This window comes from Myxine glutinosa, chromosome 8, assembly GCF_964187855.1.
Source record: "Myxine glutinosa chromosome 8, kmMyxGlut1.1, whole genome shotgun sequence".
Lineage (NCBI taxonomy): Eukaryota > Metazoa > Chordata > Myxini > Myxiniformes > Myxinidae > Myxine > Myxine glutinosa.
The window spans coordinates 88,315,334-88,343,142 of NC_136268.1; the positions used below are offsets into that span (position 1 = coordinate 88,315,334).

At 44.2% G+C, this 27,809-nt stretch overlaps 1 protein-coding gene across 6 annotated transcripts in view; it reads right to left on the reverse strand.

Annotated features, from left to right (window-relative positions):
* The window catches only part of LOC137432685 (PH and SEC7 domain-containing protein 1), a 165,501-nt gene that overhangs the window by 425 nt on the left and 137,267 nt on the right, over positions 1-27,809 (reverse strand). For all 6 annotated transcript variants that reach the window (XM_078783468.1, XM_068124793.2, XM_078783471.1 and 3 more), the window contains 7 exons: positions 16,521-16,564; positions 15,973-16,166; positions 14,973-15,043; positions 11,276-11,433; positions 9,363-9,507; positions 2,188-2,331; positions 1-669 (listed from right to left, as the gene is read on the reverse strand). The exon at positions 1-669 is cut by the window's left edge and continues 425 nt beyond it. In XM_078783468.1, the coding sequence (XP_078639594.1) occupies positions 442-669; positions 2,188-2,331; positions 9,363-9,507; positions 11,276-11,433; positions 14,973-15,043; positions 15,973-16,166; positions 16,521-16,564 (984 nt within the window). In that variant the 3' untranslated portion in view covers positions 1-441. The remainder of the gene's footprint in view (positions 670-2,187; positions 2,332-9,362; positions 9,508-11,275; positions 11,434-14,972; positions 15,044-15,972; positions 16,167-16,520; positions 16,565-27,809) is intronic.

Here is a 27,809-nt window from a genome sequence, read left to right on the forward strand (position 1 = left end):
TACAATTGACTTCAATGTTTCTACAGCCACATCATATGTACATCTGTAAACACTGTCACATGTCCATAGGAATTTTTTTTTAAATCTCACTCGTAGTCGTAACAGCAACGACCTTACCACCATCATTTACTTCTGATCATCAAAGTTGCCTTTTCCAGTCCGAGTCTTATCTCGACTCCTTTTCAGGTACGAAAGAACAGATAACGTTGCACCTGAATTAGCCAAAGATGCCAAATTAAAAATGTAATACCTTCAAGTTTTGTTTAATTATGGTTCTGTGACTTGGAACTCCACGAGTGGTCCTCAAGAGTCGTCAGAGTGGTGACGTTGCTACCATGGTGCGATCAAAAGCTGAGAACGACCTTTTATATCTGGAACGTTTGCCGAATATCAGAGCAGGTTATGGATCCTATGTTTGTAGTTGTCGAAGCTCTGCTCTCCTCACTTCTTTGCGCTGTGCTTGGCAGCCCGGCGCTCGCTCATGTTCCGACGGACACGGGCCCTGGGCGGTGATGTCGCTTGGTTTACGGAGGGACTCGAGTGGCTTTTGCGGAGCGCGCCATCGGCCGTCCGGCCCCGGACGAGTGCCTCAAGGTGGCTGATCTCGGTGTCCGAACCATAGCGCCGCTTCGCTGTCAACAAGTTCACATATGCTTCGTATCGTGTTTTCTGGGGAAAAAAATAAATAGACAAGTCAGGAGACGACGATGGTTTACGAGCGAGCGGTATTCAATGACAAAGGTCAAAATCGACATTGAAAATATATAAATAGGAATGTATTATCTGTTATGAGACTAGTTAGCTACACAATACCGAAAATTCGGTTCGATTCTGACAACTTTGAAAATTTGACCTTTGTGACCTTGAAATGTCAAAACGAAGGTTACTGACCTTGAAATGAGATAGAAAATACAGTATAATCAGTTATGAGGTTAGTTAGCTACACAATACCGAAATTTCGGTTCGATTCCGACAACTTTGAAAATTTGACCTTTGTGACCTTGAAATGTCAAAACGAAGGTTACTGACCTTGAAATGAGATAGAAAATAATGTATAATCAGTTATGAGGCGAGTTAGCTACACAATACCGAAATTTCGGTTCGATTCCGACAACTTTGAAAATTTGACCTTTGTGACCTTCAAAGGTCGAAGATTCTGAAATTTGTTGGAAAACTTGTATTTCATGATGTATGTGATAATATAAGATCATTTACGACATTTCACCCTATCAGGGAGCGAACAATGTAATAAAACCATCAAAAATTGCCTTTTCTAAATTTCGTGACCTTGACCTTGGGGCGAAAATGAAATATCATGTGCCTGGGGCTAGACACATGACATTGGCCTAACTAAATATCGAAACCCCTGTCAGATTCCACCAAACCCCTCGGAGAAGATGTAGCTTTAACTCGATTACCCTCTAAAAAGACATCTTTTTCGGGCGTGGCTACGCCCACAATGGGCGCAATACGCCCACTCTAGGCAGGACACAACTATATCATGATATCAACCTCCCACCCAAGTTTCATCAAGATCGGATATCATCGGGTAGTTATGCTGCGGACAGACAGACACACAGACACACACCCATGACGAATATAGTGGTCACTCTGTTTGATAAGTCGTGAGCAATAAATAAATAATTTTACGATTAAGGAAAATGTTCTCGTTAATATGAGGATGCGCTCTAATCATATTTTCCCAATGAAATGTGTAGAGATGGCATGGCCGAGGCAGAGATGGATCAGTCGGTCGTTAGAAATGACCATACGAGGGCGAGTTCACATCACTTTGGCTGTTAAGGAAGCAAAAGGTAATGGCATGTGTGGCATCGCAGGTATGTGACACTTATTTCGAGATCTGCACATTTCGATCAGTCCCTTTTAATCATAAACAGGCGAGATTGTTAGTATTAACAGTCCGTCTCAGGTACATTTCTAAACAGCCTTTGTTTCTGCTTGAATTGCCCGAAATGTTGATGTGTGTGTTTGCTAAATAAAGGAATTCCTTTTGCGGTTTCTTTTAACAGGGTGGCGTGGTTGTTAGGTACAAAATGGCGGACAATGACGGCTCATTAGCGTAAACAAAAGCAAGAGACCATGTCGTCATGAAATGTCGGCACGTCCCTCAGTTTAAAGCTTAGGTGTTTGTAGGTACATGCATGCAAGGTACGAGTCTCGGCTCACCTCGAGCAGAAGGTAGTTTTCGCGGACGCGGTGTTCGTCGTTCTCGCGACCGCGGGATTGTTTGGCCGCTGCACTCGACTTGCACTCGTCGATGTCGCTCCGCACCGCCACCAGCTTTGCTTCGTGCGACTGCATTTGCTGCTCCTGATTTCACATATGAATAGGTGCAACGATGAGTTGTCAAGGTGAGCAGTTTTTCCTCAGGATTTGAACAAAAACATCTGGAATTCATATGTGGTGTGTCTGTTCATTTACTACTGCGCTATAAAATGGCCTCGACGCCAACTCGTTCATTCAAAGCGAGACCTGGTTTCGCCCTTATCGGGACATCATAGCCAGTGTTCCACACACTTGTGACTGAAATAACATTTTTATGATGTAATGCTGCAGGATGGCTTTTCCAGAGCGTTGCAGACAGGGCGGACGTTGTGGTGGTGACGTCACATAATTCGGTCATAGGTTGGAGCACTCAATTATAGAATAATCTACATACATCTCTTGCCTTCAGAAAGTATTCATACCCCTTGACTTTTTCACATCGTGTTATGTTACAGCCTGAATTTAAAATGGATTAAATTGAGATTTTTTTGTCACTGAAATACAAAAAATAGCCCATAATATCAAGTAGATTTTTTTACATTCGTTTTTACAAAACAATTCAAAATGAAATCCAGAACTATCTAATTTGCATGAATATTCAACCCCCTGAGTCAATACTTCGTAAAAGCTCCTTTGGTAGTGATTACAGCTTTGAGTCTTCTTGGGTATGTCTGTATCAGCTTTGCACATCGAGATTTGTGGAGTTTCTCCCATTCTTCCTTGCAGATTTGCTCAAGCTCTGTCAAGTTGCACGGGAGCGTCGATGCACAGCAATCTTCAAGTGTTTCCACAGATTATATCAATGGGATTCATGTCTGGGATTTCGCTGGGCCGCTCAAGCACTTTCACATTCTTGTTCTGAAGCCATTCCAGTGTTGCTTTGGCTGTATGCTTGGGGTCATTGTCCTGTTGGAACGTAAATCTTCGCCGCAGTCTGAGGTCTTTTGTACTCTGAATCAAAATCAAAATATCAATATTTTTGAATATCTCCTCAAGGGATATTCTCATTAAATCAAATCAAAATATCTCCAAGGATTTGCCTGTATTTGGCTGCATTCATTGTTCCCTCTATCCTTACAAGTCTCTCAGCCCCTGCAACTGAAAAGCATCCCCATAGCATGATGCTGCCACCACCATGATTCACAATAGTGATGGTGTTGGATGGGTGGTGAGCTTTGCTCGGTTTCCGTCAAATGTAGCGCTTTTCATTCAGGCCAAACAGGCCTATTTTTTGTCTCATCAGATCACAGAATCTTTTGCCTCATGCTCTCAGATTCTTTCACGTACCTTTTTGCAAACTCCAGGCGTGCTGTCACGTGCCTTTCACAGGAGTGGCTTCCTTCTGGCCATACTTCCATAAAGCCTAGATTTGTGAAGTGCTGCAGAGACTGTTGTCCTTCTGGCAATTTCTCCCATCTCAGCCAAGAACATCTGTAGTTCTGTCAGAGTGGTCATTTAGTTATTGGTCACCTCCCTGGCCAAGGTCCTTCTTGCCCGGTTGCTCAGCTAGTTCGGCCAGTCCTCTAGGAAGAGTCTGGGTAGTTCCATATTCTTTACGTTTCCTAATGATGGAGCACACTGTGCTCTTGGGAACTTTGAACACTAGAAATTGTTTTGTACCCTTCCCAGATCTATGCCTCCTCACAATTCTATCTTGGAGTTCTATGGATTTCATGGTAGAGTTCCTTCTCTAACACGCACTGTCAAATGTGGAACTTTATATAGAAAGGTGTGTTTCTTTCTACATCATGTCCAATCAATTGAATTGGCCACAGTTAAACTCCAATTAAATTGTAGAGACATCCCAAGGATGATCAAAGGAAATTGGATGCACTTGAGCTCCATTTGGATCGTCATAGGAAAGGGGTTGAATACAAGATATTTCAGCTTAGCATCTTTAATGAATTTGTGAGAAAAAAATTCGAAAAAAAGAATTGCACTTTGACATTATGGGGTATTATGTGGAGATTGGTGACAAAAAACACAATTTAATCCATTTAAAATTCAGGCTAGTGTAACACAAGAAAATGTGGAAAAGTCAGGGGGTGTGAATACTTTCTGACGGCATTGTGTATATATATATACATATATATATGGAAGGAGAGAGAAAGAGGAGTGGGGGAGGATGAGCCGCCCCCAAAGGCAATGTTCTGTGCAGATATGGCCTCCGGTGGTCTCCCATGACGCTATTCATTATGTACACTTTGTCTGCTTTTCCAATCTTGTCTATCCACCTGTATATAATTCTTCGGTCCAGGCAGGATCCCCCACACTGTGCTCTGATTTGTCTGTAAAATTTGATAATACTCACGTCTTCCGCACATACAAAACAGATAAGTGCTCATTGTTCCTTAATAAGTGTACAACTTTGCAACGATGCCACCATCTTGGTCAAGTGATTTGGAGTTGACAAAATCTCACCCTCAACACGAACATCCAGACAGAAACATGCCCACAGTGAACTTAAAGCTCGATTCGATTTCCTTTCAAAACAGATTTTGTAAGACGCAGATATTTTTGCAGGTGATGTAACGGTGCGCTGCTTGGAAGAAGCAGTGGACCTGCAGGCCTCCAAATGATGTGATGTAATTGTCTTCATCTTTTGCATGCAACACAAGGAACCATTGGCCGAGGGGGATGATGATGAGAGATGGCAACCTTCTGGTCCACCCTGTTATTAACTAATGTCATCACAACGACACCCTGTCGTGAAAACACTGATGCGGATAATCGGTGTTACGCTTAAATCAACACCCGTGCAGTGGCTCCCAGTCCTGTCTGACATCCCAACCCCTGATGGGTGCCGGAAGGCAAGAACGCTGAAAAAGTTTCACTGCATCAAAGCCAACCCAGAGCTTCCGATCCATGAAGACCTGCAGAATCTTACTATACTTCACCAAATGGCTGTCTGTCTGTTCCCAGGTACCACAAAAACAGCTGAACTGATCGCAACGAAATTTTGGGTGGGTAACCCCCTGGAGTAAAATAGGCTATATTGTTTTCCCATTTTTCCCATTTTTCCAATTTCTCCAAACACGATGGAATAACATTTACCGATATGAACAGTGATGTGGCTTTTATTGAAATTTTACAAATACTGTTTAGATTGTGATGACTTGCGTGTGATATGATTTAACGGATGTTTATATAAATCGTTTGAAATAAATAAAAAATTCAATTTCTGATATTTTGCCTTTTCATTGGGGCCTCCCAATTGAAGCCCCGCCCCTAGAGCAGGTACCGTTGCTGGTCTACCAAATATGCGACTCAAGTCGCGCAAATCTTGCTGGGGCTCTGTAAATATTTAGAGTGATGCGGGGTTTAATGAAAGAGTGGTCTGCACTCAACAGGATCCGCACCGTCCATTGCAAGGACATCACACCACCTCCACAAATGGAATTTCAAAGACAGCCCAGCATGTGATTGTGGTCACCCAGATTAGGCTATTCATCACATTGTGATTCCGGTGTCACCTGCTGGAATTTGATGAAGAAGGATTTAGGGCGATCCACCTAACTACAGACAGTGCTGTGACTTGACTGTCCAACTTAGACTTCGATCCGTGAGCTATACTTTGTCATACACAAGAAAGAAAGATTGGTTGAGGGTGATACCTGTGCCGCTGATACAATGGGGCAGGTTAGGGTTAGGGCAGGATCTAATTGGGCCAGGGTAGCGGCGATGGCTCGTCTACTCTTCATGGAAGGATATTTAACATTCACCGACTCATGCTGTCAGATGGGACACCCAGTGTAACGTCCATCATCAAACGCACAATGATGAGTCACCCTGTGCCTGTGAAACACTGGGGTAGTTTATAGCTGGGTCGGGATTCAAACCCAGGCTACGTAGCTTAGATGTGAGTGTGCACATCTCCAGGACATCCTGCCAGCCCATGTTCTCTTATTAAAACGTGTCATGCAAGGTGGAAACTCAGTAGGTAAAGAACTCCGAGCCTTCAATTACGACTTCGACTTTTGCTGTTAAGATCATTTTAAAGTTTGTACAACTCGTTCCATGGTGGGACGAGTCATCCCATTAATATGCATGCGCACACAAAGAAGATCCAGGAGGTCGGCTCAGACCGAGACATATTCCCCCTGCTGCTGCCACCAAGCAATGGGGGTTCTAAATAGTGCTGAGCCACATCAATTGCCATCATTTGTAGTTAAAAACGAGAATCCCCAATTAAGGAACTGTAAAGTTTGTCCTTGCTTTTGCTCCTGTTCGGGTATGCTGATATTATATCATTACCTCCTAAAACTCAAGGCTGAGGACATTTACTGGTGGAGTGAGAAAGATTAATTTTTTTGGTATATAAGTTCGAGGCTCGTGTAAGAGCGAGCACATTGAACATGAAAACATGCACAGACACATAAAACATGCAATGAAGGGAGCGGGAGACAAGATGGGGAGAGAGGGGAAAGTACAACATTTGAGAGCAGGGACATCGGGAGATCTGTGAGAGGAAGAGGGCTTGGGGCGAGGGAAGGGGGTGGGGGGTGGGAGAGTTAAAAAAAAACATATGGACACCGCTAGAACTTCCAGGAAAGAAGTCGGTATTTCAGAAAAGTGGATCTGGGATGAATTAGCAGGGGTAGAAAAGATCAAGGTTTTGGATGGGGGAAGATAAGAGATGGTGGTGAACAGCTGTTTTAAAGACCTGGAGGGAGGAGTGGTATTGAAGGGAGTGAGGGAGTTTGTTCCAGAGGCAACCAGATTTGGTCACGTGGTATGGGCGCCATCTTGGAAAAACCGAAAACTTTGCACCTCTATATCTCCGAAAGCGCTGCATAGAAAAAATTGAGACATGGCTCATCAACCAGAGGACATGTTCCCGTTCCAGATTTGAACATGAGAACACGACTTTAGCGAATGCAGTATATGAAGAGCATATACACTCATTGAGGAAACGGTGAAAGAGACTCCAGCACGAGTAAAGATCACAATGAAGAATGGGAAGCAGCGATGAGCGATGGAACTTTTGTCTGACGATTGGCAACACGGCTTATGTAAAGGTATTGGCATGCAGTTCATGTGTGGATGTCATGATGTACTTGAAGACGTAATTGGTCTGACTCCTTATGAGCGCATTAGCTTATAACAGACAATAGTGAAGTGGTCTTTGCAAAGTGCTTCAACCAGTATGTTTCAAAAATGAGTTTATACAAATCATTTGAATTAATTGGTTTTATAAAAGTTCTGTTCTTTACATGTTGGTGGCATGACCCCTGGTTTGTCGTTTTAACAACCTTTCCTTCAAAGTAGTGTGTGTGTGTGTGTGTGGTTTTACCGCATAGCCTGTAGGGCAATGCCGTCTGGAATAGCATGTGTCTGTCCATCCAGTGTATGTATGTATGCCTCTCACAAACGTCCACCAATCAGAGCTGAGGATCTGGTCACATGACAGGGGGACAGCAGATTCTCCACTCACCCGATCCAAGCCTGGCTAGCCGTTGTTAGAATATTGGTCTTGTTTTTGGAAGGTGAGTGAGCGATACCTTTTCTGGTTTGTTGTCTTCATGCTCATGTACGAATTGTATTCGTAATTTGTTGAACGTTTCATGCACTGTACTAAACGTGCAGGCCTACAAATCCTACAGTCATCGCTCTATGCACTTGATTAAGTTACATCAGGCCACCACCTCTGTCTTTCCTCAGCAGGTACATTTTTGGATTGCATTGAATTTTATAGAACATTGTGTGGAGAGTAAGCAGTTTCCTTCGTTTGATATCTAGTATTGTAATTTCAGCACGTGGCCTGTTTATTATTCCGCAGCTGTATTGGAACACTGGTACTGATAGGTGGTTTATGGCTTTGATTTTGTTTCTTGGAGAGAGATATGTTTTCAGGATCAGCCTTGTTCTATGCAGGTGTTCTTCAGTAATTGTTTTGCGCATTTGTTTGTGACATTTGGTGGCCCTCATCTACTCCAAGGTATTTGTCTAATGTTTTGCTGTCTGGCTCCTGTATATATATATATACACGTCAGGCCAGACAGAAGCCAAACAGTTCAATCTTGGTTTCATCAGACCACAGAATCCTGTTTCTCACAGTCTGAGAGTCCTTTGGATGCTTTTTTGCAAACTCCAAGCGGCCTTTCATGTGTCTTTCACTGAGGAGAGGCTTCCATCTGGCCACTCTGCCATAAAGCCCAGATCGGTGGAGAGTTGCAGTGATGGTTGTCCTTCTGGAAGTTTCTCCCATCTCTCCACAGGGTCTCTGGAGCTCAGCCAGAGTGACCATCGGGCTCTTGGTCACCTCTCTTACCAAGGCCCTTCGACCTCATGGCTTGGTTTTTGCTCTGATATGCATTGTCAGCTGTGAGACCTTATATAGACAGGTGTGTGCCTTTCCAAATCATGTCCAATCAATTGAATTTACCACAGGTGGACTCCAATCAAGGTGTGGAAACATCTCAAAGATGATCAAGACAAATGGGAGGCACCTAAGCTAAATTTCAAGCGTCATAGCAAAGGGTCTGAATACTTATGTCAATGTGATATTTCAGTTTTTTCTTTTTAATAAATTTGCAAAACTTTCAAAAATCCTGTTTTCTCTTTGTCATTATGGGGTATTGAGTGTAGATTGATGAGGGAAAAAAATGAATTTAAACGATTTCAGCATAAGGCTGCAACATAACAAAATGTGAAAAAAGTGAAGGGGTTTGAATACTTTCTGAATGCACTGCAAATGTATATACTGTATATCCTAACCCCAACCCCAAACCCTTTTCAAATTACATGTCTGCAGATTAGATGTGATATGCAAGTTATTTCGGAATATGGATTATAACATTGAAAAATTAATGGTTAAAAAAAAATAAAGTACCATATACAGAGAAGATCAAAAAATTGACAGATTAAGGCGATTGGTTGTGGATGCGTTGCAGGCACGGAGGTCGAGTTGGCCGACTCCTGTGTTCAAGTTTCCTTGGATTTCCTCAAATTAACTTTCACCCACCATATCTGAAGTTGCAGAACATACACTTCCACGTCCTATAGCATTGCCGTAGGGTGGAGATGGAAATGAGCAATCACGAGGATGATGTAAAGTTTGTCAACTTATAACTCACCAGAGAGAGTTTCGTAGGGATCGATGGCAGCAACGGTCGAGTGAAACGTTTCTGTGAGCTCACAGCAGCAGGAAAAGGAGGAGCGGAGAATATTGCTGCAACTAAATTGATCCGGAATATCCATGAATCCATTTCGTCCTGGTTCCTGGCAGTGGGATGAAGGGGAAAGAAGCTTTGTGCTGTTGACCTCACAAATTAAATCTAAAGAGATAAATACATCTGTAACGTGGACAAAATGATGATGAGCAAATCAACGGATGAGCAATATGTCGGTCAATGTAAACAGAAGCAAAAGGCGATGGTCGTGGAACATTACACAAAGAAAACCTTGATTTTATGACTTAAAACAAGCAGAGTACCCGCCCCCTGGGTCGGTCGAACATTCCATGAACGTTCTCGTTGTAGTTTGTGTCTAATGGGTCCAAAGGGTCGAATCTCTCAAGCATGTAAAAGGGGTTTTTGTTTTTGTTTTGTTTTTTTGTATACAAGATCGAGACTCGTGTTAGAGCTAACATTAATCACAAAAAAACAAATTGACACACAAAACATAATTAAGATAAAGGGAGCGGGAGACAAGATGGGGAGGGGGAACGGAATCCTCCCAGTGTGTGTGTGTGTGTATGCGTGAGTATGTGTCTGTGTGTGTGTGTGTGTGTGTGTGTGTGTATGCGTGTGTGTGTGTGTGTGTGTATGCACACGTATGTGTGTGTGTATGCACACGTGTGTGTGTGTGTATGCGCACGTGTGTGTGTGTATGCGTGTGTGTGTGTGTGTGTGTGTGTGTGTGTGTGTGTGTGTGTGTATGCGTGTGTGTGTGTGTATGCGTGTGTGTGTGTGTGTGTGTATGCACACGTGTGTGTGTGTGTGTATGCACACGTGTGTGTGTGTGTGTGTATGCGCACGTGTGTGTGTGTATGCGTGTGTGTGTGTGTGTGTATGCACACGTGTGTGTGTGTGTGTGTATGCGTGTGTGTGTGTGTGTGTGTGTATGCGTGTGTGTGTGTGTATGCACACGTGTGTGTGTGTGTGTGTGTGTATGCGCACGTGTGTGTGTGTATGTGTGTGTATGCGTGTGTGTGTGTGCATGTGTGTGTGTGTATGCGTGTGTGTGTGTGTATGCGTGTGTGTGTGTGTATGCGTGTGTGTATGTGTGTGTGTATGTGTGTGTGTATGCGTGTGTGTGTGTGTATGCGTGTGTGTGTGTGTGTGTGTGTGTGTGTGTGTGCGTGCGTCATGCTTCATTCTAAAGGTTACAACTGTCTTAGGATAATAAAAATGGTTCCATTGGAAATGCAATAATCAATTTACTTGGAACAAAAATTAGTGTCTGTCTAATCACAAAAATGCCTATTTTAAAAACCAGTCTTTCAGGGATTGTGGAAGAAGAAGCAGGCCTGCAAGCTCTAAAGTTGCAGTTTTTGCTGTTGCAGTCATGAAAAGGTTCCGTTGTAAAGAGAATCGATTTTCTTGGAACACAAATTTGTGTCTATTTATTTGTTTAATCATAAAGATGCCCGTTTTAAATGCCCCTCTTTCCATCATTGAAAAATAAGAAATGGGAATGGTTGCTTAACGTAGCGGTTTCAATGATAGCATTTATTATTCTATGACAGCAGGAACCCCTTACGAGGAGCACACAAAATTATATACAGTAATACTTCTCAAAGCAATAAATAAATAAATAAAACTACATGGAAATAGCACACAAACAACAACTACCGCAGCCACAACAAAAACTATTATGTGTCTTTTTGATGTGTTTTACTTCATTTTACATCCTCATTGACACTCACAGATAGACAGGCAATACTTGTGAAGTACAACATACTGTGTTCTGATTAAACTCGTCACTGAAGCGATGTGTAGACAGGCCTAATATATAACAAAAAGGAAGACAAAGAAGCTGGGCATACTGTGCTTGGAAAAGAAATACACGCCAATCGGCAGTGACCAAGCGCAGGACATCTGGCCGCTTGGCGTAATCAGTGGCAGGGTTAGCCAGGGAATGGTGGATGCTGATGGCGTTTCGTAGTTCCTCATCAGTGAGCTCTTTCCCCTCCTTGTATTCCCTCTGCATGAGCCACAAAAACACAATCACTCAGGAGTCAAGTCGAACATTCAAGTGAAAAAGGTGAAAATGTAATTGGTCCATCATTGCCAAAATAGACAGCAGAACAAAGCAAATGCAAAGACTATGATTAGCAATGTTTTGGCACACCCCCACCTGACACCCCCCACATCTGCCTCATTCATACACATTCTGTTACCCGCTGTTCTTACAATCACACCACACAAAGAACCCAGTACCCTCTCAATGTGCTGTGACTTAATGGACGATGCGCAACATCTGTATGCGTAAAAGTCAAGCAAGGATATTTTTTTTTGGTATCCAAGATCGAAGCTCGTGTAAGAGCTAACATCAATCACACAAAAAAAACGGACACAAAACATACAATAAAGGGAGCAGGAGACAAGATGGGAAGCGAGAAGGAAGCATACAAGTACAACATTTGAAAGCCGGGACATCGGGAGATCTGTGGGAGGGAGAGGGCTTGGGGGGAGGAGGCATGGGAAGGTGGGAGGGGGGGGGGGGGGAGTGAGAGAAGTATAAAACACAAGAACACCGCTAGAACTTCCAGGAAAGAGGTCTGTATTTCAAAAAAGTGGATCTGGGGTGAATTAACGGGGGAAGGAGAGATCAAGGTTTTGGATGGGGGAAGACATGACATGGTGGTGAGCAGTTGTTTTAAAGACCTGGAGGGGGGAGAGGGATTGAACAGAGTGAGGGAGTTTGTTCCAGAGGCGGGAGTAAACAGGAATGAAGGAGTGAAGGTGAGCAGAGAGTCTTGATTTGGGCAATTTCACCAGAAAAGGGTTGCTGGCAGATCTTGTGCGACCTGTAGGAATACTTGGGGGACAGAGCACAGATAGAGCTGGGGGAGCTGGGCCGGATAGGAGTCGGTAGAAGACAGAAAGACCACCAACCTGCCTGCGGTGAGTGAGTGAAAGGCCCTCGGAGTTAGCTTCATCGCGGGAGATTCCAATGATTCTGAAAGGTTTGGTTTCAACAGCGTGAAGCTGAGCTAGGTGTGAGGCAGGAGCACCAGCCCACAGGGGAGAGCAGTATTTCATTGAGCTGCGGATGAAAGCCTTGTATGTGGTGAGGAGCTCAGGTGTGCCAAGGAAGGACTTCGCACGACGGAGGATGCCCAGTCGGTGACTGGCTTTGGAGGGTGTCTTGGAAATGTGGTTTTCCCAGGAAAGATCATGCTAGATAGTGAGACCCAAAAGCTTGAGTGACAGAACTTCTTGGAGAGGATTGTTCAGAAAGTAGATGGGAGGGTTCTCCAGTCGATCTTTGCTGAGAGACATAGTGAGGGTGTGAGATTTGTCAGGATTGAAAGACATGTTCCACTTGTTTGACCAGTCTGTGATTTTGTCCAGGTCTGCAGAGAGTGAGGAGGCTGCAGACTGCTGATCTGAGGGATGAGGAATGGAGCAGCAAAGAGTGGAGTCATCAGCAAAGAGATAGAGAGGATTTTCCAGAGAGTCGGAGAGATCATTCATGAAGACCAGAAAAAGCACAGGGCCCAGAACACTGCCTTGGGGAACTCCAGCCTGAACAGGAAGGGGAGATGAGAGAAACCCATTCAAGGCCACACGTTGACCACGACCAGAGAGGAAGTCCGCAAGCCATGCGTGGAGATTTCCATGGAAACCATAGGAGGAGTGTTTGGTGAGCAGAGCAGGGTGCCAGCCCATATCGAAGGCACGTGATATGTCAAGGGAGACAGCTCCAATTTCTGGTTTGACATTGAGGAACTCCATCCATGGTTGAGACAGCAGAAGCAGCATGTCCAGAGTAGAGTGACCTGGTCTGAAACCAAATTGATGATCAGAGGTCAAGCCATTGGAGAAGAGGAAGGATTTGATATCCGAAGCAATGATGGATTCCATGACTTTGCTAATAATTGGGAGAAGGCTGATTGGTCTGTCGTTGCAAGGATATGTTTTTGCACCTTTTTGTGTAAAGCGGTAATGTTGGCTGATTTCCAAGCTGATGGCAGATGACCTTGAGAAAAAGAGAGGGTGAAGAGAACAGAGAGAGGCTGTGAAAGAGCGGCAGATCAGGATTTTAGGACCTGTGGGCTGATGCCGTCTGGTCGAGTTGCAGAATCAGAGTCGAGGATTAACAGAGACTTATCCACCTTGTCAGGAGAGAAGGGCACAGAGTCCAGGAGCAGCTGGGTACGGTGGGTAAAGAGAAGGACGGGTTTGGACCACAACATTTTGAGGCAAACACAGAGTTGAGGCATTCGGCTTTTTCATGTGTGGCGTCAGCTGTGTAGCCATTTGAGGTAAGGGTGGGGATGGAAGGGGAACAAACACCAGAAAAATATTTGACCAGATGCCACCAAGATTTGGAAGAGGGAGACAGGTTTGAGAGTTCAGTCTTGAGAGTGGAGAGATCTCTTGAGAGTGGATTTCCTTGCTCTCTTGAGGGTGGACACACATTTCTTCCCGGCTTTGTGAAAGGAAATTAGATTTCCTTCTGTTGGATTTGCCTTCCAGGAGGCGAAGGCAAGTTGCTTCAGGGCAATAGCCTCACCACAACATTCCGTGTACCATGGGCGGGAGGAAGGGTATGACAAGTGAAGACGAGATGGGATAAATCTGTGCATGAGAGAGAGCAATATACTTTGGAAGAATTCCCAGGATGATTTGATGTCAGGGGCGGTGGAGATGGGAGACTAGTCCAGATGATTGATGGCTGCTTGAACACCGTGCCAGTTGACCTGAGTGAAATGCAAGACTCGTCGATGCTGAGGAGGCTCTCTGAGAATGGCCCCCACCTCCAGGACGAGGCTCAGGTCTATCATACCGGAGGAGGGAGTAACCAGGGAGAGATATTAAGGAATCAGAGACATCTTGAGGGAGGAAAGTTTCTGTTAAGCAGATCAAGTCTGGTTTGTCTGAAGCAACATGAATGGAGAGATCAGTCAAGTTTGAGTGAAGGCCCCGGATGTTTGAGGTCCAAACCGTTAATGAAGAGGAAGGGGGAGCATCGGATACAGGGGAGGGGAGGGGTAGGGTAAGATGAGGGGTGAGAGGGGGAGGTAGGGAGAGCTGTTGATAGTGTGTCACAGATTTCCGAATAGCTCGGAGAAAGGGAAGGATGAGGAGGACAAGAGGTTTGATGGTGATTGGGCGAGGAACTGTGAGGTGTTGTTTTAGGGGGGGGCAGAGCGAGGAAGAAGGTTGGAGGAGATGGAGGTGAGAGTTGGAAGGGAGAGGAAGCGGGGAGGACGCTTTGAGAAGGAGGGGTGAGAGGGGATAATTGGAGATAAAAGGAGGGTGGGGAGATTTGGGGGGGGAGGGTGGAGGGGGGAGGGGGAGTTTTGAAGGGGAGGGGTGAGGGAGGAATTTAGGAGGGGCGGGGTGAGGGGAGTTTGGGAGGGGAGGGGTGAGGGGGGAGTTTAGGAGGGGAGGGGTGAGGGGGGAGTTTAGGAGGGGAGGGGCGAGGGGGGTTTGGGAGGGGAGGGGTGAGGGGGGAGTCCTTATGCAGGTCTTATCGGATTATAGGATCTTATTGGATTTTATAGGTCTTACCTTATGCAGGTAAAGAACCATTCCACGGAGAACGGCTAAGAACGTCTTCCAACCTCGCCGACCTTTGGGTGCTGTAGAACAACCAAAGGTCATGTGTGCATTCGGCATGCTTGTTTTATCTACCATCAGGCACCCTCATCCATGTGCAGCATCCTTTTCTACACCAAAGTGATATATATATATATGACAGTCCCTGGAATACTTTAATCGAAATTTAAAAAACAATCTCATACTCTTCTATTTTAAAGAGGTTGCTGGTCCACGCTGGTGGTGGTTTGTGTGCAGGTTGGGGTTGCTGGGTGCATCATCTTCTGGGGTGTGTGTGGCTGGGCGACTAATGCAATGTCCTCTATTGTCCATGTACAATTCAACGGCATGACAGGGGCTTAAACTCAGGACCCGAAGATCTCAAGCCAGACACCTTGACCGTGAAGCCAACAACAGGGTTTCCACAATGGAGCAAAAGTGAATTTTGGAGTTGGCAGAGATTCATCTTTCATCACCCAAGGAAATCATTATCATGAACCGAGAAAACCAAAGTAAACTTCAAACTATATCTAATCAATACTCAATTGATCCTTTTACATCTGCAGATGATAAAAAATGCACCGTGAAGCAGAAAATCGATGGAATGAAAAGCAGCAAATTCCATTGGATGTCCCAGTAATTATTAAAATAGAAAAGAATCCCAGTAAAATGAATGTGGGAGGCAGACACCTTTTGCCTTTGTGTTGCCCCTGATTGGCTGCGAAACGCGTAATCTACATAACCTGCACGGTAACATTGACTTTCTACCTTTTGCAAAAGCAACCTGGTTCTGAGGTCATGTTGTGAAACTTGTCAGCAATACCAAAGCAAAATTAAAACTTACAGAGGTTTCCTTTTACCGAGCACGTGTGGCACACGACTCATTAGTGATGTCAAAACAACCCGATCAATTTGAGATGATATTTATTGCCATCCAGGTTTGCCCTTGATGATGCTCGCAAGTACAACTCACTTTTGCGTCCGTCGGCATCGGCGTGCACCTTTCGTGTGAGAAATCCAACTTTATGCACCTCGGCGGTGGGATTGGGTACGAGATCCAAGAAGGGATTGCTGCTGCTGTTGCCAAGCCTGTTTGCGGTTCGGCCTGAACTTCCACCTCCACCATCCACAAGTTCTGAGAGCGACCGACGCAGCTCTTCTTCATTTCTGTTCGGAAATGGAATTGATGAGTACGAGTTTGCAGAAGGTTTCGAAGATTAAGGGTGTGGCGTATTTTATGGAAATATTACGGATGTATCATTTCTAGGTTGATTATTTCATTAACTTCATTCTCAGCTGCAACACTCTCAACTGGACCGGTGATGACGTCACACTAGGATTTGACAAACGAAGCTGGCAAGACAATGGTTTGATAGCTCAGTTTGACCGCTATGTTGTCTGATCTGAGAATGTCTGAGCTCAGGATGGTAGATGGCTGTTTGTTTTGTCCTAATCAGTACTGCTTACTACTCTATAATAAGCAGCACATTTTGAGATCTTGAGATGAAGATGCAAACTTACATGGTCCATTCAAGCTTATCATTCTTGATAGAGCTGTAGAGTGCCTGCAAAACAAAGGAAGACGTTATTTATTCACAAGCCGAGAGAGGATGTTGAGTCTGAAAGAAAAAACATAGAGCGAGAGCAGATCTCCAACATGCACAGCAAAGCCAAAATTAACTTGTAATGAAATCAGCACTACAAAAGACTCCATTATGGAAAGACTTTGGGTACAAGAACTTTCAGCAGACACTACTCATTGCTGCAAATTAACGTGAGACAACCTACAAATTGAAAAGTTTATACTTTTTCAAAAGATGATCAGTGCCAAGAACATGGCTTCTACTTTAGTGGCATCAGGAAACTCACCCACTATTGGGAAGAATATGTGACACTGGATGGAAACTACATAGAAAAGGGATCATCTGTGCTGATTCTTCATTGGGAAAGGGGGTGAGGGATTTTAAGAAATGCATATTTTTCTCTTCTTCATAATACCTGTGATAATTTGTGAAATCAAATAACGATGAAAGAAAATGGAGGGCCAAAAAGGGAAAAATATATACAAAGTCCATTGCCTCTCTCTCTCTCTCTTTGTTTTTATGTATTCTATGTGCAGCCACATCTTCAGGTACAAGGTACAAACTCCAAACTCAGGGTACAAACACAGCTTTGTGATGAGTAGGGGGTGGGATCAGTGATCACTCCTCCTCCCCTTCCCCTCTCCCTCCCCTTTCCTTCCCTCCCTCTTACCCCTCACCCTGTCCTCCCTACCTCTTCCCCTCCCCCTCCCAACACCCCTCACCCTTTCCTCCCTCATCCTTCTCCTCCCGCTGTCATGCCTACTGCTTATGAAAAACATGCCTACTGCTTATCTGCATATACAATACATTGTGGTTTCGAGCTTGGATAATGCAAATTGTGAATACTAGTGCATGCCCGTACGTGCGGGGAGGTAAGTACGTGGACATACGTACGTTGACGTACGTACCAAAAATAAGGCCTCACTGTCCGGAAGTTCGCATATCGCAGTTACGATTAATCTCAAATTAGTTTTCATGGCCAATTCTTCAATTAGCGCCAACATATTTTGCCATTTTTCAATTTAATCGCAAGGAAAAGCACAAAGAGAAGAGAACAACAAACACACACGCGGTTCCTTCGCTGTAGCTTGACCGTACGTGCAAATTTTTTTTTACAACTTTCATCGTTCCTTCGGTCTTCGCTCTCGTCCTTCGCCGTTCCTTCGCTCTTGTCCTTCGCTGTTCCTTCGTTCACGTACAAAACGTATGTGTTTGCTACATAAATGGCCATAACTTGGTAACCACTTGTCCGATTAATAGCAAACCTTGAAAAGGCACATCCTCAGTTCCCCAGCAATATACCTGGCAAGTTTCACTTAGATCGGACCAGTGGTTGTCGAGAAACAGCGGTCACAGACATACACACAGACAGACACACAGACACACAGAGATTGCTTGCATTATAGAGAGATGAGACTTCCTAAGACATCTTAGACTTACTAGAAAACCAACATTGCAGACGCAGGAATTTCTTCCTATCCATTGTGGGTGGAGTCATGCCAGCTCTCCATCCAATGGGTTTGAAGGCTTCTTATGCATACAGCTTAATTACATTTTTAATATACAATATATATATATATATATATATATATATATGTATATATATATATATATATATATATATATATATACACTAGCGAAGGGGGGGGGGGGGGCACATAAATGTCTCACCTGAAATGAGCAATTTCCTTTGGAGTGTGTATTGATAGAAATGGGAATTCAGTGTATATATTAAGTGAGAAAATGTCGCAATGGGTGCAGCTGGTAACATCGACAACCTTGTTCCATTCTATCACCTAAGATTTCAATCCATACTTGTCCCTCCAAAGTACTGCTCAGGAGTGAAAGTGATATTATGAAAGCTCAGTTGGGAAACGGGTTTAGGCATGTTTTGGGCCTTCAGCCTGATGGAAGATCACCAAAGTTCTTTCCATGCCAACTGACCACCTATCCCTCTCCACATCGTTTCTTCATCTCCTGACCTCCCCCCTCTCTCTATATTCACTATAGCTTTGCTTTCAGCAATTTCACACAGCATTTCATTCTGGTTTCCCATTCGATGATCCATAGATCAGTAGTTTCAGTTTCACCATCAGTTTCACTTTGAGATATCAGTTTAGATTCATCATCGCAACTTTTGATGCGACATGAATAGTGCAAATAAAAGGTCGTCAAAACAGATTTTGCAGTAGAGGGTGGACGCATCCTTTTCTCTGATCCCAGTGGTGGTGGCTTCGTGACGGGGGTGCTCCGTGGCATGTGCACCTGAGAGACCTCGGCGCTTTGTGGAGCGTGCGACGGCGGAGGAGAGAGGTTGGCTGCCTCACGCGGGTGGCTGGCGGAACGTGACTTCGAGCCAAGGCGCGTTTTCCATGCAATGACTCGGGGATCCGTGCTGCAGCCGGCGGGGTTCGGGGACCGCTTGAGGAGACCACGGAGTAGCAGGCAATCGCACCATACACACATTTTTACTTTCGTTTATTTCTCCCCGTGTCTGTTTCATGAGTCCGTGGGAGACGTCTCAATTAGGAATTAGTTTTACAGTCATTTCTTTGTTCCCTGGCATTTATTTTATTAAACCCCTTTAATTGTTGAATTTTAATTCCTTGTCCTGTCCATTTAGTTGTTGTGGAAATCAGATAACCCCATGCCGCGTCCGTCCGCGTAAGCTCGCGGCCCTCCACTACACCCTCGCGCGTGTAAAATACCGCAGCCATAGTTGAATATACGCCTCGGAGTTTAAGCTCGATTGGTCATCTGTCACCCAGGGGTGTTAATCCCGGTGGTGAACACGACAACTGGTGTCAATAATTTGGGATTTGGACCCGACGGATTCCAAAGACCTAGGAAGCGAGCTAGGTGTAGAGTGGTATGAGAATAGGATGGGAACCCCCCCCGTTCCTGAGCGATCGTGCTTGGAATTGGATCCGATGACCTTCCAAGCCATATATAAATTGTTATTGGAAGTGGAAAAAAAAATGGATGCCCATACTGAACGAGTGATGGCCATTACGGATGAATGCATGGGAGAGATGAAGGAAAAGGATGGAATGAGTGCCCAGGGAGAGAAAACGAGTGAAACGAAGGAAGAAATAAAGAGTGAATGGAAGGGACAAATCAATAGAATTGAAAACACAATTAAAATAATAAAATCCGAAACGGAGGAAATGAAAGCCCAAAGAAAACAAAAGAATGCATTTGGGGCACAGGAGAGGGGATGTTCAAAAGTAAATGGGGAATGTTTGGAATTAAATCAGGGAAGTTTAACTGAAAAGGACCTGGAAGGCTGCCGGGCATGTGTGGATGCCAGAATGCACCAGCAGGGAGAGGAATTGGAATTTGTGCAGCTGGTAGGGGTGCATAAAGCGGGCGGTGGTTCAGCGGAACAGGTGGAGGAAATATTGGAGGCCTATGTAACGGAACCGGAGCGGGTATTTATAGATAAAGATCTTTTGGAGCCACAATTGACAGGGGGTGAGAATGATGCGATACAGGAGCGACCGACGCACCTTGGACAGTACCATCGAGGAGGAGATTTCTCGGGTCCAACAGAGTCTGGGAGATGAGGTGAGTTGGTCCGTCACATATCCCCAGGATGAGCTTAAAGTGACCGAGGGGACCCTCACCACGAACCACGATTGGGCACCGGAGACTCCAAAATTGTATAGCCAGTTGGGGGAGTGTGTTGGCCCACAGCTGGACTCGGACATGGAGGAGTCGGGAAATAGAGCCTTGGAAAAAGCGATTCCCTTGGTGAATTTGGAACAGCGGCAGGGAGGGGCAGAACAACCCGAAGAAGGGGTTGTAACCTGCAGCTGCGGTTGGTCACACGAGGCCTTAAAAGGAAATTTAAATTTAAATTTAAATGGGAATTTGATCTGGAACAGTCTTGGCCTGGGGCTGCGGAATTCGGACTAGGAGAGGTCATTGGGGTCGGCCTCGTGTAAAAAATTTCCCCTTTCTAAATTGGTTTTCCTTAGGAATTGAACCCACCCTCATACATACATTCAACAGCCTCTTCACCCAACTGATTCCGACTTCTCATGCTGCAATGATCATCTCTGTACACACCTCATCAATGCTGGCACACTACCCTTCATCCTCTTCAACACTGTCCACACCTACTCCCACCAACTCCACTTCTCCACATACCATGGTAGCTCCAGCTCACCGTTGCTTCCTTGCTGGTTCAACAGCTCTTTGAAATATCCTTCCCACACCTTCAATACGGTCCCCTCTCTGTCACTAGCCTTCCCCCATCATCCTTAAACACTGCCCTCCCCCTCCCCTTCATTTCCTTACTATGTTCATCCCTGTCACAAGCCAATTTATAGATCTTCTTCTTCCCACCATCCTCTTCCAACTTGTTGCATACCTATCATTCTTCGCCGTCTCAAGAGCTGCTTTCTTGCTTTGCTTTTGGTGACCTTGCTGCTTTCTTCTTTTGCCCATACATGTGTGGCAACCCTGCATCCGGCTGCCTCCCTCTATTCTTGATCTTCTCTATCCTCTACCAAACCTCCTTCTTTTCACCAACTGCCTTTGCTACTACCTCCATCCACCATACCAGGTTTCTACCCCTCGATGACGCACCCTTTCCTGACATCCTTGCACACAACACTTCTACAATTCCCAATTCTACCACTTCTTGCACACAAAAACGCCTCTTCATACTTCTTCCAGTCCTCCTCCAAACTTTCCACTTCTTCACTAAGTTACTCAAACCTGGCCCTCATGCTCTCCTTGTACCCTAAGATGACGATGCCCAAACACTTCCCCCACCTAATAACCTTCTGACCCCTGATCTTAACCCCCCTCCTTTTCTTCATCCTCACCGCACACACCACATGCTTGTGCTGGGTGGTAACATGCTCTCCTGCCAATGCCTTGCAATCATTAACCCTCCACAGCTGTTGCTTGCTTACCACCACCAAATCCACTTCTGTTCTAGTAGGTAATCTTTTGGCTTTCCCATTTTTGAAAGAATGAACCAGCTGTGGCCATTCCATTCCTTGCCACCAGCTCCACCAGCTCTTCACCCTCTCTATTCCTTTTTCCCCAACCAAATTTACCAACACATTCCTCGTTCATCTGGCTCCACCGCTACTCCGACATACATGTTAAAGTCCCCCGCAATGCACAGCATCACCTCCATCTAAACCATTCCCATCATCCTCTCCAGTGCATTCCTGAATTCCTGCTTCTCTGTCCTAGACCTTCCCATTTGTGGCCCATTTCCGAAATATCACATCATTTGCCTCTGTATCACCACCCATTCCATAACATTCTGTCCCTCGCACCTTTCCACTATGACCATAGGTGGAGGTTCAAGGAAATCCATTTAACTTACACAAATTAAGTATGCAATTAATTAATTTTCCCTCACACCATCCACAATCTTTTGAAATATTATGCGATATATCGCTTTTTGCCCCTATCTCTCAATGGTGAAAAATCAGTTTAAAAAAATAAAAATTCTTGTATCCGGATCTGCATTCGGACCTTCACCAAAATCCCTTCAATTCATCCCTTTCACACACCCAACCTGTGCACTTATACTATACAATTAATATAAAGGTGATTTGATATCATTATTACGGTCATTGTGAATTTTGTGTTTGCTCCTCTATATTATTCGCTTAATGAATGAATTAATTTTATTGACTCTTCACCTCCTTCCAGGGCATGAGAGCAAAGAAAACACAAGAATACGAAACTGTCCACAAAACAAGTGACAGCACAGTAGTCCATGAAGTTTCTTGTGGTGCCTTTTGTTACCAGTCACGTGTGCCACAGTGGGAAAAGACTAAAGGATCACAAAAAGAAGATAATGATGGTCCAAAATAGGCCACTAGTGTGTGCTTTGATCGAGCTGGTAATTTGCTTCACTGTTCAACACAATGCCACATTCAATCAAGCACCTGCGCTAATTTGGCTCCTGTCTGCAAAAGCGCACAATATACTGACCACGTGGATCCTTTCCATAAAGTCTTCTAAATCCGTGTTCTCACGTTCTTGCTCCCCATTTGCACTCCATCCTGTTCAATCCCATCGACCTCTCGATCTATTGCACCGGCAATTCCTGACAATCCGCAACGCTCCATCCGCGAAGCGCGATCCGCAATCTCCCATCTATGGTCCCACTCGGAATCCCAATTCGCAATCGCAATCTATCATCTTAATTCAAGTTCCACCATGCGCCCACTTCATTTTCCAATATGAACAATTTTGTGTAATCCGCCAAATGCATTATTGTAATTTTAATTCGAAATGCAAATAAACCCAATGCATCATGAGCGCTGCTGCAGCATTGTCAATGTGGCAGCATTTGCTTCTTTACATAGCTCGCTTTGATAAATGCACTGAGAGCCTGAAACAAGCGAGATATTTTTGTGATATGCTGAACGACCAGAATGAGATCGACAGTTACATCTCAAAAATGTTTCCTATAAATATATAGAATACTAGCAGGAGTACCTGGCATTGCCCGGTCATGTTCTAATCCTGTTGGCATTTTGAAGAAATAAATGTTTTTTTTTCTATTTTTTCTGGGTGCCTAAAACATTTCCATACCTACATCCAATAAGGAAAAAAAAAATTAATATTTTAATAACACACACACTAATCCGGGATAATTTAATATTACCTTTCACATAGCTACAAAGGCTCTGGCACCTTCGAGCGATTTCAAAAAATCAAAAAGAAAATCGAACTTTTTTTTTTCTTCAAAATTTTCAATTCTTTTCCCAAAACACTCCGAGACACTCACTGATGAACCTCTGAAAGTTTGACAAAGATCCGTTCAGTCATAAATAAGAAAAAAAGGCGACAGACAGACAGACAAACGGCTCTCTTATCATATAGATACCTATTGCCCATGTGACATAAACCTAATTTACTGTATGTTCTACATTAGCAATAGGTATGTAGTACATCTATGTTTTCTTTTTAACTTAAATGAAGAAGTCAACATGTAGAATGGTTATATTTTCAAAGTAAATGTTTTTTTCCCACAATGCAATGCAGTGGTATGGTAAAAACACATGACCAATGTGCACATAGTTTTAAGGGTGCACTATATTTAACCAATTCTGATTCCAATCTACCATGCTCTAGTATGGAGCGGTTCCTTGGCAAGGGTTGAACTAGGTGGTTTGCCATTGCCTTCCCAGCAGTGGTTATGGCAGGAATTTGGAACTTGTTCTCGGTGCCGGCGATAACTCGCCTACTCTTTGTAAAGGACACCGTGAGGTCTTTAACACCCACCAACTAACGCCAACAGACGGGACACACAGTTTAACGTCCATCCGAGGGACGGCACACACAATGATGAATCATCCTGATTGTGAAACACCGGGACGACCGTTTATAGCTGGGTCGGGATTCGAACCGAGGCTAGACGGCTTAGAGGGAACGTCTGCGTGCATCTAGGCCATCCTGTCAGCCGATATTACCAATAGCACACTATATTACCAATAGCACACTATATTACCAATAGGATTTTATATATTTTTCTCTACAAGATCGAGGCTCCTGTAAGAGAAAGGTGACGGCAGGTATGAACTGACAATGGGACGGCTGGGGAATTATTGGACGCAATAAGCAAGGGAATGAAGGAGCAGGGAATGAAGGAGAAGAGAGAATGAAACCTGAAAGAAAGTGGGTTGGGTTAGGAAGGGTCCATGGGGGTAATAAAGATTGTGGGTAAGGATGGGGGATGATATGAGATGGCGATGAACGCTTGCTTTATTGGGAGAGAGCGGTCTCTGGAAGGCGGTTTCACATATGGGAGAAGTTGGGAGCTAAAGAGTTGAGGTGGGCAGTCATAATGGATAATCTGCAGGATGAAACAATGTCTAATATGGTGTCACATTGATATCCTAACATGTTTTTTTTCTCATTCGGCGTCATTGTCACAAATACCTATTGCAACTCGATGGTATTCATAGAATACCTACCCTGCGCAGTCAACTTGTTGCGAGCCAACTCTTCTGTTTTTGAACATTTTTTTTTTTGATCCAATATGGCTGCCAGGCCACGTGAGCGATGACATCATAAATTTATATTCTCTAATATAATTGTTGTATAGATCACGCTCAATACATTTCAAACTGATCAGACTAAGCGTTGTCCCTGTCGAATTATGACGTCATAATTATGGCACCAATGACGTCATCGTTAACAACACCTATTCCCCATATGGAGCCATGTTTCAATTTTTTCCATGCAGCGGTTTTGGAGATATAGAGGTGCAACATTTTTCGGTTTTTCCAAGATGGCGCCTGTACCACATGACCTATGACGTCAGGATTATCATTAAAATATTATACATGAGGAGGCGACTATGGTGGAAATTTCGTGTCCATCAGACCAACATATGCTGAGAAAAAACATTCACAATGATCGATACGTATTGTACTTGTCGAATTATGACGTCATAACGAAGGCACAGATGACATCATCATTAACATATGTTATTCCCCAAGGGGAGTACTTTACAATGAGCCATGTTTCAATTTTTTCCATGGAGCGGTTTTGGAGATATAAAGGTGCAACTTTTTTCGATTTTTTCCAAGATAGCGTCTGTACCACGTGACATATGACGTTATAAATATCATAAAAGAAATTCTACAGGAGCCGCACATATTCTGAAAATTTCGTGCCCATCGGACTAACAGTTGCAGAGGAATTTTTGTTTTATTCACACTGATCAGATCAAGCGTTGTACTTGTCGAATTATGACGTCATAATTAAGGCACCGATGACATCACCATCAACATATCTTATTCCCCATGGTGAGTACTTGACAATGAGCCATGTTTCAATTTTTTCCATTGAGCGGTTTGGGAGATATAGAGGTGTAACGTTTTTCCAAGATGGCATCCATACCACGTGACTTATGACGTCATAATCATGAATAAAAAAATTATACAGGCGGAGACGCTCCTATGGTAAAATTTCGTGTGAATCAGACCAACGGTTGCCGAGAAAATGAATTTTTAAAATGCAGGCACGTATGGCACACGGCACACGTACGGCACACGGCACACATACGCAGTGAATGCTTAACCCCGCTTTTCGCTTCGCGAGCACAGGGTAAAAATCGAGTGTAACTATTGCACTATTTTTCCTGCACACCGAGTATAACTTCAGAATGCATTGTGGTCTGTTTGATTCTGGCTTTCAGGGTACTGAGACGTCCTCGAGGAGGTTTTATTGGGTTTAAGTCGGGACTCCAGTCTGACCCCAACAGATTTCTAACATTGTTGTACACAAAACGATATTCCTAATGGACACAGCAGTCAGACAAAGTTGTATTGGTTATGCTTGTAGATGTGAGAGCCCTCGCCATAGTGTACTTCAGAGTCTTATAGTGCGCGGTATTGTCCAAAATGTCACAATTAAGACGACTTTATAAAGCAGGTTGATGCAATTTTCGGGTGTTCTGTCCCAAAACCGTTGGTAATATTGTGGGTTTTTTAAAACTTATATGGGGCGGAGAAGGCAAAAAATTAAGTTGTACTTCATTTAAAGCATGCAGGCTTAAGCAGTCCTTGCAGATGTTAAAATATACATCACAAGGGAACGAAAGTCACTAAAGCTTCCATCCATGTAACTCACTCAGCGTTACACTCTGTCTTACGAGAAACACCGCAGCCATTGAGGTCCGAATTCACAATTTAGTCAAATTACTGACTTTATCTCATTATGATGTCAACCAAAGCATATGATCTACTTTGTGGAGACATACATTCCCTAGTATTAGAAGAAATGGTGGTGCATATCTCCAGATATTACCTTCGCTCTCTGAAATGAGTCGGTCTAAAACAGTACGAGGGTAACATATGGATGAAACAACTCAATGTATTGCACCACCTGGGTGACTTTGGAGTCGGATACAGAGCGGAATTACATTTTATTCCGTTAACTAAGATCTCAACCATTAACTAACGTTGTTGAGTACCGGTTCACTGGTAATTCCCTGTGTGTCGCAAAAAGCGACTAACAGGGTTGGTGGCAGGAAGAGCATCCGGCCATAAAAGACTGCTTCAAAAAGGGGACCAAGGTGCCCAAAAAAGGCCGACCCCCGCTCTGTGGGGGAAAATGGCCTCTATAGGTGGTTCATTTTTTGTTCAACTAACATCACGACGTGTCATTCATTACTCCACATGTTAACGTCATGAGTATTTTGTTACGCGTATGCGCCGGTATGCTACCTGCTCATGCCTTCCAGACTATTTTGCAAACGGTCCTGGCTCACCGGGCCGTCTCGAGGCAGGCTTCGCCGATGGTGTCTGCCAGGCACATGGTCTCGCACCCCGCCACCCTCAGAGCGTGATGTGAGCAGTGGGCGCCGCTTTCTGCCAGTTTCGTACGGACGCCCGTTGTCCAAGGAGTACCGTGCGTAGCCAGTGGAGAGCGAGCGGGGCCGTGCACCGCACGTGGATTGCAAGCTGTTCAAGCCGATCATGTTTGGGTCTCGCAGGAACCACCGTGATGGTTTGAAAAATGTGATCGGGCAGCGCTGATGAACGACGGGTAACGGCTCCAGTAGAACTCTGCCCATCGGTCTGCACTGCCCTCTCAGAGCTTAAGATTTGCCCGCTTGGTCCCTCCCATGAACACCCACGTTGCGTTCACGGTGATGATCGTACGTCGTCAGTCAAGCCGACTAAGCGGAGTATCAAAAGCTTGCAATTTCATCCAAACCCTGGATAACCGCATGATATTACAACATGGATGTGTGTGCGATGATATGTGCACAGATTATCAAGTATGGGCAAATAATTTACCAATCCCTGCGGATGGACATAAAGCGGTGGATGCACGATGATGTCAATACACATTGCAAACTGGTAAGATGAGCAATGCAAAGGGGGATTCAACCCGTCACATGAATCCACAATATTTTAAGTTACAAAAGCTGACTTTGTCATAAGCAATCGAATTGCGACCTTCCTGAGGGATGCGACTAGGGGCAATAAGAAACAGGGTCGCGGTGAGGAACTGAAACCCAAACACCAGTGGGTCAGGAAAGATTGCGCGGAATGAGCGCACTGGCCTCCAATCTGTACTTTGGTCTGGGTTCGATTATAATCGAATAATAATTAATAAATTGTTAAATTATTAATAATAAATTTAATTATTAATTCATTAAATTAATTAATAATTATTATTAATTAATTAATTACTAATTATTATAATTATTAAATTATTGATCGAATAA